At 38.2% G+C, this 14,543-nt stretch overlaps 1 protein-coding gene across 3 annotated transcripts in view; it reads right to left on the reverse strand.

The window, feature by feature from the left end:
• Positions 1-14,543, reverse strand: part of LOC113037600 (interphotoreceptor matrix proteoglycan 2-like) — a 99,382-nt gene that overhangs the window by 77,525 nt on the left and 7,314 nt on the right. For all 3 annotated transcript variants that reach the window (XM_026194847.1, XM_026194845.1, XM_026194848.1), the window contains 2 exons: positions 12,296-12,462; positions 11,185-11,222 (listed from right to left, as the gene is read on the reverse strand). In XM_026194847.1, coding sequence (XP_026050632.1) covers positions 11,185-11,222; positions 12,296-12,462 — 205 coding nt within the window. The remainder of the gene's footprint in view (positions 1-11,184; positions 11,223-12,295; positions 12,463-14,543) is intronic.

Below are 14,543 nucleotides of genomic sequence, written 5' to 3' on the forward strand. Positions count from 1 at the left end.
TTTCTAAGTTGAACGGTTTTGAAGGAGTAGGAGTACAAAAAACGTACGGAATACAGAATAAAATATAATAACTAGAAAGTGCATTTTCTGAAGAAACTGCAGTGTGAATGCTTGAATCTGAATGTATGCACTGAAATGAATTAATTGCTGAATTTTGAGTTAAAAATATTGAATGAGATTAAAAAAAAAACAAAAAAAAAAGTCCGAATTTAACCTGAAAACAAAGGTGCTGAACTGCTAAAAGCTGAAGGTTACACAGAAGAAGGAGTTGGAAAAAAACTGAAAATGTTTTAAATGTAAATTAGAAAACCCTAAGAAATGAGAAAAGAACATTTAGAGTCAGAAAACATCTGAATGAATATTAAAAGGTCATATTCTTTGAATCACTGAATGACTCAAATGTGATCCCTCCACTTTGATCCACACAGTTTAAAAAGTTTAAATGCCTGAGCTTTGAAAGATACGGTGTTGGAAAGAGAACAATAATGGCGACAATTTGAGGGTAAAATGATGGCTGTAACACTGTGGACACAGCAGCAGTTGAAAGAGAAGTGCTTAAGATGAATCTTGGTACAGTGGCAGGCAGAGCTCGTTAAGCAGGCAGGTGTGAGCCTGGTTGCTATAGTGACCGCACCCAATGGCTCCATACACACGTACACAGACATGCGCCTCACTTTTGCTGCTTAAAATGAACAGAAAAGTCAGGCCGAAACAAATCGTTCCCAAATGAAAAGTAAAAGTCGTATTGACAAAATTCTTTCACCGTGAGCGACAGCAGCTTCTAGTCTACCTAATTCTCAGTTTTCATGCCTGTGGAGTTTATTATATGGACGTGGTGACAGTGGAAAGACACCATGCTCTTCTGATTTTCAAACGAACCTTCTGAGCCATTTTAACATTAGAGTCTATGGAAGAGTTGGAGGGAGGAGGCTGTGCATTGGTGACATTTATGAAAGAACCATAACACCTAGGACAATAGTAAACACATTGGATGAAAGAGGACAGCGATGGCTACGTTTTGAGGGTAAAATCATACCTGTAGAGCAAACGCTGCGGACACAGCAGCAGTTTTAAAAAAGATTTTAAGATTAATTTTTTTGCTCCTCTCACTCTAGCAGTTGAGCTGCCTCACTCTAGCCCCAACATTCCGTCCCATACACACCCATTATAAACTCTGAAACGGGTGAAAAAACATCATGAAACTTAAACTGGAACTGAAGAAAAAGTATAATAGATATTGAAAAGATAAATACAAGTTGAATAGTTGAATGTCTTGTCTTCGTTTTAAAGTTTGAATGGTGGCTCTATGTCAATGTATGTGGAAGTAGATACAGTTTAAAGAGGAGGAAGTTGAATGAGAATTTGAAGGGTCTCCCCATTGAAATACATGGGAAATTTTTGTTGAAAAAAGTTGAATAAAATTAAAAATATAAATGTTAAAAATGAGAAAAATAGAAGCAGTCATGTCCAAAAGAATAGGAATCTAATGGTGTTTGAATGGTTTTTCTAAGTTGAACGGTTTTGAAGGAGATAGAGTACAAAAAACGTACGGAATCCATAATAATAAAATATAATAAAATAGAATAAAGATTCGAAGAACAATACTGTGAATGCTTTTCAAGCATTCACACTAACTAGAAAGTGCATTTTCTGAAGAAACTGCAGTGTGAATGCTTGAATCTGAATGTATGCACTGAAATGAATTAATTGCTGAATTTTGAGTTAAAAATTTTGAATGAGATTAAAAAAAAACAAACGAATTTAACCTGAAAACAAAAGTGCGGAACTGCTAAAAGCTGAAGGTTACACAGAAGAAGGAGTTGGAAAAAAGCTGAAAATGTTTTAATTGTAAATTAGAAAAACCTAAGAAATGAGAAAAGAACATTTAGAGTCAGAAAACATCTGAAAGAATATTAAAAGGTCATATTCTTTGAATCACTGAATGACTAAAATGTGATCCCTCCACTTGGACCCACACAGTTTAAAAAGTTTACATCTCTGAGCTTTGAAAGACACTGTGTTGGAAAGAGAACAACGATGGCGACGTTTTGAGGGTAAAATGATGGCTTTAACACTGTGGACACAGCAGCAGTTGAAAGAGAAGTGTTTAAGATGAATTTTGGCAGAGTGGCAGAGAGAGCTCGTTAAGCAGGCAGGTGTGAGCCTGGTTGCTATAGTGACCGCACCCAATGGCTCCATACACACGCACACAGACATGCACCTCACTTTTGCTGCTTAAAATGAACAGAAAAGTCAGGCCGAAACAAATCGTTCCCAAATGAAAAGTAAAAGTCGTATTGACAAAATTCTTTCACTGTGAGCGACAGCAATGTCTAGTCTACCTAATTCTCAGTTTTCATGCCTGTGGAGTTTATTATATGGACGTGGTGACAGTGGAAAGACACCATGCTCTTCTGATTTTCAAACGAACCTTCTGAGCCATTTTAACATTAGAGTCTATGGAAGAGTTGGAGGGAGGAGGCTGTGCATTGGTGACATTTATGAAAGAACCATAACACCTAGTACAATAGTAAACACATTGGATGAAAGAGGACAGCCATGGCTACGTTTTGAGGGTAAAATCATACCTGTAGAGCAAACGCTGCGGACACAGCAGCAGTTTTAAAAAAGATTTTAAGATTAATTTTTTTGCTCCTCTCACTCTAGCAGTTGAGCTGCCTCACTCTAGCCCCAACATTCCGTCCCATACACACCCATTATAAACTCTGAAACGGGTGAAAAAACATCATGAAACTTAAACTGGAACTGAAGAAAAAGTATAATAGATATTGAAAAGATAAATACAAGTTGAATAGTTGAATGTCTTGTCTTCGTTTTAAAGTTTGAATGGTGGCTCTATGTGAACGTATGTTGAAGTAGTAAGAGTTTAAAAATGAGTAAGTTGAATGAGAATTTGAAGGGTCTCCCCATTGAAATACATGGGAAATTTTTGTTGAATAAAGTTGAATAAAATTAAAAATATAAATGTTAAAAATGAGAAAAATACAAGCAACAGTGTCCAAAAGAATAGGAATCTAATGGTGTTTGAATGGTTTTTCTAAGTTGAACGGTTTTGAAGGAGTAGGCTTTCAAAAAACGTACGGAATAGATAAAATATAATAATAAAGATTAGAAGAACAATACTGTGAATGCTTTTCAAGCATTCACACTAATAATAATAAAGATTAGAAGAACAATACTGTGAATGCTTTTCAAGCATTCACACTAATAATAAAGATTAGAATAACAATACTGTGAATGCTTTTCAAGCATTCACACTAACTAGAAAGTGCATTTTCTGAAGAAACTGCAGTGTGAATGCTTGAATCTGAATGTATGCATTGAAATGAAATAATTACTGAATTTAAGTTAAAAATTTTGAATGAGATTAAAAAAAAAAACCCGAATTTAACCTGAAAACAAAAGTGCTGAACTGCTAAAAGCTGAAGGTTACACAGAAGAAGAAGTTGGAAAAAAGCTGAAAATGTTTTAATTGTAAATTAGAAAACCCTAAGAAATGAGAAAAGAACATTTAGAGTCAGAAAACATCTGAATGAATATTAAAAGGTCATATTCTTTGAATCACTGAATGACTAAAATGTGATCCCTCCACTTTGATCCACACAGTTTAAAAAGTTTAAATGCCTGAGCTTTGAAAGACAAGATGTTGGAAAGAGAACAACGATGGCGACGTTTTGAGGGTAAAATGATGGCTTTAACACTGTGGACACAGCAGCAGTTGAAAGAGAAGTGTTTAAGATGAATCTTGGCAGAGTGGCAGGCAGAGCTCGTTAAGCAGGCAGGTGTGAGCCTGGTTGCTATAGTGACCGCACCCAATGGCTCCATACACACGCACACAGACATGCACCTCACTTTTGCTGCTTAAAATGAACAGAAAAGTCAGGCCGAAACAAATCGTTCCCAAATGAAAAGTACATGTCGTATTGACAAAATTCTTTCACCGTGAGCGACAGCCATGTCTAGTCTACCTAATTCTCAGTTTTCATGCCTGTGGAGCTTATTATATGGACGTGGTGACAGTGTAAAGACACCATGCTCTTCTGATTTTCAAACGAACCTTCTGAGCCATTTTAACATTAGAGTCTATGGAAGAGTTGGAGGGAGGAGGCTGTGCATTGGTGACATTTATGAAAGAACCATAACACCTAGGACAATAGTAAACACATTGGATGAAAGAGGACAGCCATGGCTACGTTTTGAGGGTAAAATCATACCTGTAGAGCAAACGCTGCGGACACAGCAGCAGTTTTAAAAAAGATTTTAAGATTATTTTTTTTGCTCCTCTCACTCTAGCAGTTGAGCTGCCTCACTCTAGCCCCAACATTCCGTCCCATACACACCCATTATAAACTCTGAAACGGGTGAAAAAACATCATGAAACTTAAACTGGAACTGAAGAAAAAGTATAATAGATATTGAAAAGATAAATACAAGTTGAATAGTTGAATGTCTTGTCTTCGTTTTAAAGTTTGAATGGTGGCTCTATGTCAATGTATGTGGAAGTAGATACAGTTTAAAGAGGAGGAATTTGAATGAGAATTTGAAGGGTCTCTCCATTGAAATACATTATAAATTTTTGTTAAATAAAGTTGAATAAAATTAAAAATATAAATGTTAGAAATGAGAAAAATAGAAGCAGTCATGTCCAAAAGAATAGGAATCTAACGGTGTTTGAATGGTTTTTCTAAGTTGAACGGTTTTGAAGGAGATAGATTACAAAAAACGTACGGAATACAGAATAATAAATAAAATAGAATAAAGACTAGAAAGTGCATTTTCTGAAGAAACTGCAGTGTGAATGCTTGAATCTGAATGTATGCATTGAAATGAAATAATTACTGAATTTAAGTTAAAAATTTTGAATGAGATTAAAAAAAAAACCCGAATTTAACCTGAAAACAAAGGTGCTGAACTGCTAAAAGCTGAAGGTTACACAGAAGAAGAAGTTGGAAAAAAGCTGAAAATGTTTTAATTGTAAATTAGAAAAACCTAAGAAATGAGAAAAGAACATTTAGAGTCAGAAAACATCTGAATGAATATTAAAAGGTCATATTCTTTGAATCACTGAATGACTCAAATGTGATCCCTCCACTTTGATCCACACAGTTTAAAAAGTTTAAATGCCTGAGCTTTGAAAGACAAGATGTTGGAAAGAGAACAACGATGGCGACGTTTTGAGGGTAAAATGATGGCTGTAACACTGTGGACACAGCAGCAGTTGAAAGAGAAGTGTTTAAGTTGAATCTTGGCAGAGTGGCAGGCAGAGCTCGTTAAGCAGGCAGGTGTGAGCCTGGTTGCTATAGTGACCGCACCCAATGGCTCCATACACACGCACACAGACATGCACCTCACTTTTGCTGCTTAAAATGAACAGAAAAGTCAGGCCGAAACAAATCGTTCCCAAATGAAAAGTACATGTCGTACTGACAAAATTCTTTCACCGTGAGCGACAGCCATGTCTAGTCTACCTAATTCTCAGTTTTCATGCCTGTGGAGCTTATTATATGGACGTGGTGACAGTGTAAAGACACCATGCTCTTCTGATTTTCAAACGAACCTTCTGAGCCATTTTAACATTAGAGTCTATGGAAGAGTTGGAGGGAGGAGGCTGTGCATTGGTGACATTTATGAAAGAACCATAACACCTAGGATAATAGTAAACACATTGGATGAAAGAGGACAGCCATGGCTACGTTTTGAGGGTAAAATCATACCTGTAGAGCAAACGCTGCGGACACAGCAGCAGTTTTAAAAAAGATTTTAAGATTATTTTTTTTGCTCCTCTCACTCTAGCAGTTGAGCTGCCTCACTCTAGCCCCAACATTCCGTCCCATACACACCCATTATAAACTCTGAAACGGGTGAAAAAACATCATGAAACTTAAACTGGAACTGAAGAAAAAGTATAATAGATATTGAAAAGATAAATACAAGTTGAATAGTTGAATGTCTTGTCTTCGTTTCAAAGTTTGAATGGTGGCTCTATGTCAATGTATGTGGAAGTAGATACAGTTTAAAGAGGAGGAATTTGAATGAGAATTTGAAGGGTCTCTCCATTGAAATACATTATAAATTTTTGTTAAATAAAGTTGAATAAAATTAAAAATATAAATGTTAGAAATGAGAAAAATAGAAGCAGTCATGTCCAAAAGAATAGGAATCTAACGGTGTTTGAATGGTTTTTCTAAGTTGAACGGTTTTGAAGGAGATAGATTACAAAAAACGTACGGAATACAGAATAATAAATAAAATAGAATAAAGATTAGAAGAACAATACTGTGAATGCTTTTCAAGCATTCACACTAATTAGAAGAACAATACTGTGAATGCTTTTCAAGCATTCACACTAATAATAATAATAAAGATTACAACAACAATACTGTGAATGCTTTTCAAGCATTCACACTAATTAAATTTCTTTGACATCCCCAATTTGGAGTTGTTGAAGAATTTCAAAACTACTAATGCACATCTTTGACTCATCTTTTCAAACATTTACAAACAATGAACATAGTTACAGGAAAACATATTACACAAACATATTTATTTGTGGCACAAAGGTATATGTTAGATTGTATAATGAAAACAGAGGATGATCTAGATAAGTACAGTGGCGCAAAAAAGTATTTAGTCAGCCACCGATTGTGCAAGTTCCCCCACCTAAAATGATGACAGAGGTCAGTAATTTGCACCAGAGGTACACTTCAACTGTGAGAGACAGAATGTGAAAAAAAAATCCATGAATCCACATGGTAGGATTTGTAAAGAATTTATTCGTAAATCAGGGTGGAAAATAAGTATTTGGTCAATAACAAAAATACAACTCAATACTTTGCAACATAACCTTTGTTGGCAATAACAGAGGTCAAACGTTTACTATAGGTCTTTACCAGGTTTGCACACACAGTAGCTGGTATTTTGGCCCATTCCTCCATGCAGATCTTCTCGAGAGCAGTGATGTTTTGGGGCTGTCGCCGAGCAACACGGACTTTCAACTCCCGCCACAGATTTTCTATGGGGTCGAGGTCTGGAGACTGGCTAGGCCACTCCAGGACTTTCAAATGCTTCTTACGGAGCCACTCCTTTGTTGCCCGGGCGGTGTGTTTTGGATCATTGTCATGTTGGAAGACCCAGCCTCGTTTCATCTTCAAAGTTCTCACTGATGGAAGGAGGTTTTGGCTCAAAATCTCACGATACATGGCCCCATTCATTCTGTCCTTAACACGGATCAGTCGTCCTGTCCTCTTGGCAGAAAAACAGCCCCATAGCATGATGTTTCCACCCCCATGCTTCACAGTAGGTACGGTGTTCTTGGGATGCAACTCAGTATTCTTCTTCCTCCAAATACGACGAGTTGAGTTTATACCAAAAAGTTCTACTTTGGTTTCATCTGACCACATGACATTCTCCCAATCCTCTGCTGTATCATCCATGTGCTCTCTGGCAAACTTCAGACGGGCCTGGACATGCACTGGCTTCAGCAGCGGAACACGTCTGGCACTGCGGGATTTGATTCCCTGCCGTTGTAGTGTGTTACTGATGGTGACCTTTGTTACTTTGGTCCCAGCTCTCTGCAGGTCATTCACCAGGTCCCCCCGTGTGGTTCTGGGATCTTTGCTCACCGTTCTCATGATCATTTTGACCCCACGGGATGAGATCTTGCGTGGAGCCCCAGATCGAGGGAGATTATCAGTGGTCTTGTATGTCTTCCATTTTCTGATGATTGCTCCCACAGTTGATTTTTTCACACCAAGCTGCTTGCCTATTGTAGATTCACTCTTCCCAGTCTGGTGCAGGTCTACAATACTTTTCCTGGTGTCCTTCGAAAGCTCTTTGGTCTTGGCCATGGCGGAGTTTGGAGTCTGACTGTTTGAGGCTGTGGACAGCTGTCTTTTATACAGATGATGGGTTCAAACAGGTGCCATTCATACAGGTAACGAGTGGGGGACAGAAAAGCTTCTTACAGAAGACGTTACAGGTCTGTGAGAGCCAGAGATTTTCCTTGTTTGAGGTGACCAAATACTTATTTTCCACCCTAATTTACGAATAAATTCTTTACAAATCCTACCATGTGGATTCATGGATTTTTTTTCCACATTCTGTCTCTCACAGTTGAAGTGTACCTCTGGTGCAAATTACTGACCTCTGTCATCATTTTAAGTGGGGGAACTTGCACAATCGGTGGCTGACTAAATACTTTTTTGCCCCACTGTATAGGATTTGATAAACGTTTGCGTTCTCCCCCTAATATGGTCACTTTAAGCGATTTCATGTTTGTCTTTTTCTGTATTAACATTTATTACTTATATGTTTGAGATAAAGATTTGATTGATTGACTTCCTGTCACATCTCTCCTGCTCCAGGTTGGTGTATGTACGAATCAGAACATACACTCAGCTTCAGGCAGTTTTTTCTACTCGTGGTTCTTAATGACATCACAGGGAGAGGATATCCCTAATATGGTAATCTGAAACAGAAGCTCCACCCACCTTCTGTTCAGACCTTCTGTCAGAATGCAGATGACTTAAAGTGGGAGGAGCTAAAACAGCTTGTTTCACACAGGATTAACTGAGGGGACAGCAGCGAGGCTCAGTGTGACATAAAGAAGGTTTATGTTGAACTGTGAATCATGCAAAGCTGTTCTAGTATCAGTAATGAGCACAGCTGTAAGACTTCCAACTTTATGTTTTACAGATGCACTGATCTGAAATTAAAGACTTTTTTTTTTTATATCCGTCAAATTTTTAGAACTCTATTTGGTTCTTCCAGAAGTTTCTTCCTGTTAAAAGGGAGTTTTACCTTGCCACTATTGCCACTATTGCCAAATGCTTGCTCACAGGGGGTTGTTTGGTGGGGTTTCTTTCTATCACTGTAGAGTCTTTACTTTACACTATAAAGCACTTTCAGGCAGCTGCTGTTGTGTCTGTCCTGTTTTTGGCCGAGTAACGCAGCTTAAAACTTTGCTCTATGTTTGGTGTGAGCACCGGTGGAAAACGGCCGATGTTTGAACAAAATCTCTTTTACTTCATGATGAGGGTTACACGCTGATATGCATTTGAGTTACTTAATAAAACATGGCCATGCTGTATGTTAAATGTAATGCTAATCCCATATAAAGCAGTGTTTTCGGGCTTAAGCCTGTCGTATCCAAACGCCACCACAAACACAAAGGATTTTGCTTTTAAGAGGGAAGAAGGGCTTCTTCCAAAGCCTTAAATGTTTTACAGAGAACATTTAGTGCAGATGAAATATTAAAACACTTCAAGTTAAAAAAAAATAAAGGTCTGCATGTTTTTTAATCACGTTGAATGAATCTTGCATAACCTGCCTTGTACTTCTAATAAGAGTCACACTCGACTCATCATAACTTCATCTATCTTTCATGAAGAGAGCAGCAGAACGAGCTGAAACACCGACGCTCAGATCAATGAGTGAAAATGATGAATTAAAGTAATAAACTTCACTCTGCTAACAACTCACACGCACACACATTACTTTGTATTTATTCCTTTATGGAAGAGACACAAAGATCAGAAATAATGACGGTGCTGAGTCATCCACGAATGATTACAAACGCACAAAAGTGCACCTGTCAGCTCCAAACGGCACTCTCTCCACCGTGTTCATGACATTAAAGCAACATCTGCACCCATGTGACGTTTCTCCCTGAAACATGACTCACTGACAGACTGCTCAGCTGAATCTATGAAAGTGATGCTTTGCTGCAAATCAATAAACACTTAAAATTTACAAATGAAAACATACATTTCAAAATCCTTTACTGTAGCACTTCAGTCCTTAGTAAAGATCCAATGAGGAACCTTTTGATTGCATGTGTGTAATTACCCCTCAAATCTGCTATTTGTTAAGGGAAATTATTTATTTTTCATGCTCCTCTCCCTCTCCCTGCACACGTTATGTATGGTAAGATGTTTCTGATGCATGAATACATATTTTGAAGGAATCTTTCGATTGAAGTGGCAGAAATGTGTAGACAACAACAGAAAAGACCATAACGACCACCAGAAGCTCATCCACTGTTATTTTTGCCCAAGCTGTCATTGACGTCAGCATTGGAAACATGTCTGTAAATTTCAAATATTGCCAAAATATATTTGGCACCTGCAAAATTCCCAACCTGTAAATGGCCAATAACTGCCTGGAATCGATTAATTTTGCTGGCAATGACGGTGCTGAAAATCTGCTTCTCCATTCAATTAAATTAAATTACATTTTATTTATACAGCACCAAATCACAACAACAGTTGCCTCAAGGTGCTTTATATTGTAAGGTAGACCCTGGAATAGTACATACAGAGAAAAACCCAACAACTATATTACCAGTGAGCCAGCACTTTGGCAACAGTGGGAAGGAAAAACTCCCTTTTAACAGTAAGAAAGTTCTGGCAGAGCCCGGCTCAGGGGCAGGTTGCCACCCCCGCCTTTTTTGAGTGCTCATTGTTAAGTTTAACTAATGAATATTTCTAACAGCTATGCAAAGTTCAGCACGTGGTAAGACACTAAAATCGTGTTGGTTTGCATAAAACCTCTGAAACACGCCTCAGGGAGTGAGGGTTCAATCAGAACCACGATCCTTTTAACCAGATTACAAAATCTGATCTTTAGACTGTAAACGTGTAAAATTACACAAATGTGTATTCATGTGTACAGTGTATAGTTTTCAGTGGATACACAGGATATCCTGCGTAAAAACAAAATGAAATATCTATAGTAGGCAGTGAAAAACAGGAACTTTTATGTAAGTGTTTTATTTAAGTTTTTTTTACCCAATTACTTTGGTGGAGCATGAATGACCATGTGGGAAGTTTCTGTCAGTAAATAAAGCTGTAAAACTAAAAGTCCAAAGTTTACACCGTCTATCACTTTTTTCAATACTGTTTAATGGGACTGCATTATTATTATGTTTGATACCTCTGCTTTAGACATTTTTTTAAGAAATCACCAAGTTTTTAATGTAAAGCTGATTTTCGCTCTGACACTCGAATCATTTGTTTAAATGACATTTCTGGACTCCTGCGGGTTCACACCCCCACACACACTGTTTAATGGCCTTGTTTGCATCATATTCACATTATCAGTGTGCATGCAGTCAGAGAAGCACAGTGAGAGCTTAACGAACATGAATCATCTGTCAGCTCTTACCGTGATGAAGGCCTCCTGTCTCTCAGCCGGTCCATCCTCTGTAAACCAATCAGAAACCAGAACAATTGTTTACTTTCACCACACATTATTTCAGCTCGTGTGCAGCTGTTTGGTTTTACTTTAACTGATTATTTGATTTACTTTTACACCAGGCTTCATTTAAAAAGTGCCTCTTGTGGTTTAAACCTTCATTTAGCTGCAGCTGTCCCTGAAGTTTTACAAACCTTCTGGCGATTAAACTTATTAAATCTCCACAGTATCATTTTTTAAAAACGCCTCTGAATGTTAATGAACGTTTTAAATGTCCAGCTCGCTCATATTCTTGGCGGTTTTGAGCAGCTAAATGCTATTAAAGCATCTCTTTTCTCCTTTGCAGGTTAACTGGACTGATTCAGTACAAATCTCTGCAGTTTTTAATCTTCGTGCCGTTAATGTTGAGACTTTACAGACAGGACAGATGCTGCGGTGACGAATGTTTGCATGTTTGCTGATGGATTTACAACGCGGCTGCCGGCCAACAAACTCCAACCACCACACTCCTGCAAGTGAGGTGCCTGAATGATTTAGAGGGACTGATTCATGCTGGGATAATCAGCTTATTTGTTGTAAAAACAGCAAAAAATATCCTAAATTAAGAAAACTAATTAGCTCATTGTGACCAAAACATTTTAAATGGAAGTGAAAAAAAAGTAGACTTTAGGAAAAAACAGTAGAAATGATGCAAACAAACACAACTGAAAGCAAAACATTAAAATATACTGGAAGTGTCTGTAGCTAAAGGCTCAGGTGAAAAAAAGAAAAAGAAACCAAAGAAAGTGAAGGATCTTCAGAAAACTGTAAATAGTATAAAGTAAAAACTGTCTCAGTTCAGTTTCACTGTGATTGGATTAACATCAGGTTCTCAATTAAATACAGATGACAAGGAGCACTGCATATTTACTCTAGTTCACTGTGTGTCTTTGACTGACAGCGAAACTCACTCCGCTTCGTTTATTTAAAAGCATCCAAGACGTAACTCACGCCTTCAACATAACGATGAAAACAATGACAGGTTAGCTGGGATGAACATGAAACATGGTTTGCAGGCAGATGTGAAGAATCTCGTTTGTACCCGCTGAATCATGCTCACGTGCTCCTCCGAGTCGCTGAAGTTTTTGGCGAGGTCAGAGATGCAGAGCGACTCGTGCTGACACGTGTGAACCCATCGCTGGTACTCGGCCGTCCCCGGAATCCTGTCGAAGAAGATCCTGAACGCCTCCCACACCGCCTCCTGACAAACTGACCACAGGACCACACGCACGCACACACACACACACACACACACACACACACACACACACACACACACACACACACACACACACACACACACACACACACACACACACCATGTTCAGCACTGAACACTTTGCTGCTGGATCCGGAGGTTTCTTTATATCATCACAACATCGTTTTCTAATCAGATCTGCACTTTTAAACTTGTACAAAGTTATTCCAAGTGTCCAGTGTTGTCACATCTCACAGAGATGACAATTTATTTAAATCCAGATTGACTCCAATAGTTAACCAGCAGACATCAAATGTATCCTAAACCTTAGATCAGGTTTAAACCTTCGACCTGGTCTGATGACAGAAAAACTGCACAGGTGGATGTTGATGTTGTGCCACATCACTAAAATAAAGAAGATGGGTTTTAATATAGTGACATTTCCACCTCCTCACCTCCAATATCCACCTCCTCACAGCAGCCTCATTCTTTTAAATATAAACAACATTTCATCCATTTATGGATGTTTATATTCATAAACATGTACATGTTTATCTATTTGCAAATACAGATTTGTTGCGAGATATTTTTAAATGAATCAGACAGTTTCAGCTCTCCAACCTCCAGAGGACGTATTTAACTCTGCAGCAGTGTCTGTGATGGATGAATTAACTGAGGAGGATTAAAAAACAAAAACTGATGGCACAGTAAGATTGGTTTAGTCGTCCATCCATCTTCTTCTGCTGAAGTCTAACAGGTGTGCAGTTTATGTCTTCCAAAACCAAGAAACTGCAATGAATTGCAGACATGTGGAGAAAGGCAAACTAAACTAAAGTGAGCCTTTCTTTTATGGGCTCTTTACTAGCCAAAACAAAGTCCATCAGAAAAGTAAAAAAAAGAACCCCAAAGCTGGAGACACATGTGGGAGATTAACAGACGCTTAGACAAAGACTGAGGGGAAGACAGTGCTGTTTATACACGAGGGTAAGTAAAGCAGAAACAGCAGGGTAACAAGACACAGGAGGCAAAATCAAAGAAATTAGGCTAAACACAAGACAAACTACCAAAATAAAACAGGAAGTGACACATGAATTAACTTAACAAAAAAATGAGACAGGAAACACTGAGGGAACAAATCTACAAACAACCTAAACCACAGTCACACCCGGGGTCATTCAATTCAATTCAATTCTTTAAGAGTTGCCTGAAGTAGCTTTGTATTGTAAGGCCCCACAATAATACTGAGAAAACAGAGAAAGCCGTCTGCTGTGAATGCTTAAAGGTGAGTGGAGGAAGACGATCAATGATTTCATCGACTGAAAGAAAATATTCACATGAGAATGCTGCACCACAGACGTGATTGTGGTTTTATTTAGGTAGCAAAGATGCAATACTTATTATTACTGCAGAAATCAGACCAGTATTTCTTGCTTTGTCTGAATGAACCACCACCATCTGTGGAAACGTCAGCTTCTGTCTGGTTTCACTGGGAATAACTAAAGAATGTCCATCGGTGGGATCTGTGAGCAAAGCTGTATGATTTTCCCTTTTTAAACAACACACTGAAGCCTTCGGTATGTCCAAATTTACAGAACACACACGAGACTTTGAGCTAATCCGCTCTGAATCAATCGGAAAATAAAGTCCGTGTGAGACGAGGATAAAAGATCAAACAGGAGCGTGAGCAGAGATAAGACGAGAAAGATGAAAAGATATTTGTGCATGACACGAAAATCAGATGAAGGGTGAACGTCTGAAAACAGAATTAAGCCATCAGAGTGGGACGGGATCTTTCTGACATTTACAGCACAGGATAAAGGAACACGGACACAGCATGCAGCTCTGCAGGCTGCAGACGCTGCGCATACATGGGTAAACATTAAAACACATTTAATTTGGCTTCTTGCAAGTAGGAGCTCCTGGGTGCCGGTAATAACAATAAATAGTCATAAAAGAGTGAATTTTAACTGAGGGAAAAACTCCTGGAACACACAAATAAACTCTCACTGAACATCTGAAGAGATTCACACGTCTTGTTTATGAAATTCATGTTTTATCCACAGCTACTCTGGCCCGTCTTTCTTTGGTAGTA

Source organism: Astatotilapia calliptera, chromosome 15, assembly GCF_900246225.1.
Source record: "Astatotilapia calliptera chromosome 15, fAstCal1.2, whole genome shotgun sequence".
In the NCBI taxonomy this organism is placed as follows: Eukaryota; Metazoa; Chordata; class Actinopteri; order Cichliformes; family Cichlidae; genus Astatotilapia; species Astatotilapia calliptera.